The following is a 2,096-nucleotide window of genomic DNA, read 5'->3' as shown; positions in this document are numbered from 1 at the left end:
AAGCTTTGAATACTTTTTTCACTCATTATTGTTTGTCATTATTACTGCCAAAACTTGTTAGAAAATGTTGCTATTGTGGGTAACCACTCTTACCTTCAACCTGTAATTGATCGCCGTATCCAGTGCTCCTACACTAGAGTATTACAAAGCATACATAACTATAATTTCTTCTTTCCATTTTATTTCAGCATATTTCTGTCTGCAAATCAGATGAATGGAAATGAATACTACATTTGTGGCTGAATTCACTCTCTTGGGACTCACCAATGAATATGCACTGCAAGCTCCACTCTTTGCATTTTTCCTCCTAGTATATATTGTCACCCTTATGGACAATATTGGCATCATGGCTCTAATTAGAATTACTCCACATCTGCACTCACCCATGTATTTCCTGCTATTCCATTTATCCTTGGTGGATCTGTGCTACTCCTCAGTCATTACACCAAACATGTTGGCAAACTTCCTCTCTGAAAGAAAGGCAATATCTTACTATGGTTGTGCAGTGCAGTTATTTTTCTTCATTGATCTGGGAGCCACAGATGGTCTTTTACTTGCAGCAATGGCATATGATAGGTATGTGGCTATCTGCTGTCCACTACTCTACCATACAATAATGAGTAAGAGATGCTGCTATCTCCTGGTCTCCATTGCCCACATGGGTGGTTTTGTACAGTCACTGATACAAACAGGATGTACTTTCCGGCTGCACTTCTGCAACTCACATCAGCTCAATCACTTCATGTGTGACATCCTTCCTTTGCTCCAGTTGTCCTGCACTAAAACTTTAATAAATGAGATAGTTCTTCTCATCTTTGGGAGCATAACTTCCGCTGGGTCCTTGCTGGTTGTTTTGGTCTCATACTTTTACATCATCACCTCTGTGCTAAGGATAAGTTCAGCTGTGGGGAGACAGAAAACATTTACCACCTGTGCCTCCCACTTTGTTTGTGTCATTGTTTTCTATGGCACAGTCCTCTTCATGTACCTCCGCCCTAGGTCCAGCTACTCCCTAGATCAGGATAGGGTGGCATCGATCTTCTACACAGTCATCATTCCTATGCTGAATCCCTTAATTTATAGCTTCAGAAACAAGGATGTTAAAGGGGCTTTGACAAAAGCTATGGGTAGACACGTTAAATCAACATAGAATATTTCTTGTGATTTAAGAAGTTTTCAGTCGAATGACAAAAGTGATTCCATATGTTTACACAAACTGTTCGAAATTGTGAACAGAGAAGTATGGGAACTAAGGGTGAGAGAAGCCAAATTGGTATTATTTGAATTTTTTTTCAACACTCTTCATTGTCACCATTTTCACTGTGATAATGAATGTGTATTCCTCTAAATGCTTGTTCAGCAAGTAATCACTGGCAAGATCATTCAGTGGTTTGAGCACGTCTCTGTGATATATAGCTCACAAATTTCAAACCTGTGAAGGCCATCTCAGTCTTGTAGCCTTCCAAGGGTTATGTAATTAGAATCACAAAAACTGTCTATGAGCAATACCTGATGCCTATTGTGCTGTGAAGTGATAAACATGCCAAATGACACACTTTGTGGAAAAAAAGCTTTTAATTGTTGTGAGTGTTTTTGTTTAGAAAAATCTATAAACCCGCACAAAGATAGTACCTAAGGGCCATATGTACTAAAGCATTTTCCCATTGACACAGAATGGGTAAAATCCTTTGGTACATCTGGCCCTAAGTCACAAATAAAATTGTATATTGCACATAAGTACACACACAAACTAAATACTATATTCAAAAGGAACAAAATTACAAAATTATAAAGAAGAAAACTTGCTGTCATTGAAACATTGCCAGTATAGGTTGTGTGACATTACAATAAATGTCATTAAAATGCATGCCTTCACCAAGCATCCATTACCATTTAATGACTTTACTACACAATGCCTTTACCACTCATTGCCTTTACCATGCACGTCTTTACCATGCATATGCCTTTACCATACATGCCTTGACAACCAAGTAGTAATTATATGTCAGGTAAGTAAAAGCTATATATATATATGAAACAACTAAAGGCTACAGGAACGTTATACTTAGGAAATAGTGTTAAAAACCCTATAAATT

The 2,096-nt window shown here is 37.7% G+C and overlaps 1 protein-coding gene across 1 annotated transcript; it reads left to right on the top strand.

The window, feature by feature from the left end:
• The first annotated feature begins 205 nt into the window (after positions 1-205).
• On the top strand, positions 206-1,150 carry LOC138288443 (olfactory receptor 5AP2-like). The gene has a single exon (XM_069229995.1). It carries the CDS (start codon positions 215-217, stop codon positions 1,148-1,150), a length of 936 nt encoding a protein of 311 aa, XP_069086096.1. The 5' UTR covers positions 206-214.
• The last annotated feature ends 946 nt before the right edge of the window (positions 1,151-2,096 follow it).

Source organism: Pleurodeles waltl, chromosome 4_1, assembly GCF_031143425.1.
Source record: "Pleurodeles waltl isolate 20211129_DDA chromosome 4_1, aPleWal1.hap1.20221129, whole genome shotgun sequence".
NCBI classification, from domain to species: Eukaryota; Metazoa; Chordata; class Amphibia; order Caudata; family Salamandridae; genus Pleurodeles; species Pleurodeles waltl.
Note: the sequence above shows the minus strand (reverse complement) of the source record. Positions and strands in the feature narration are given on the sequence as shown.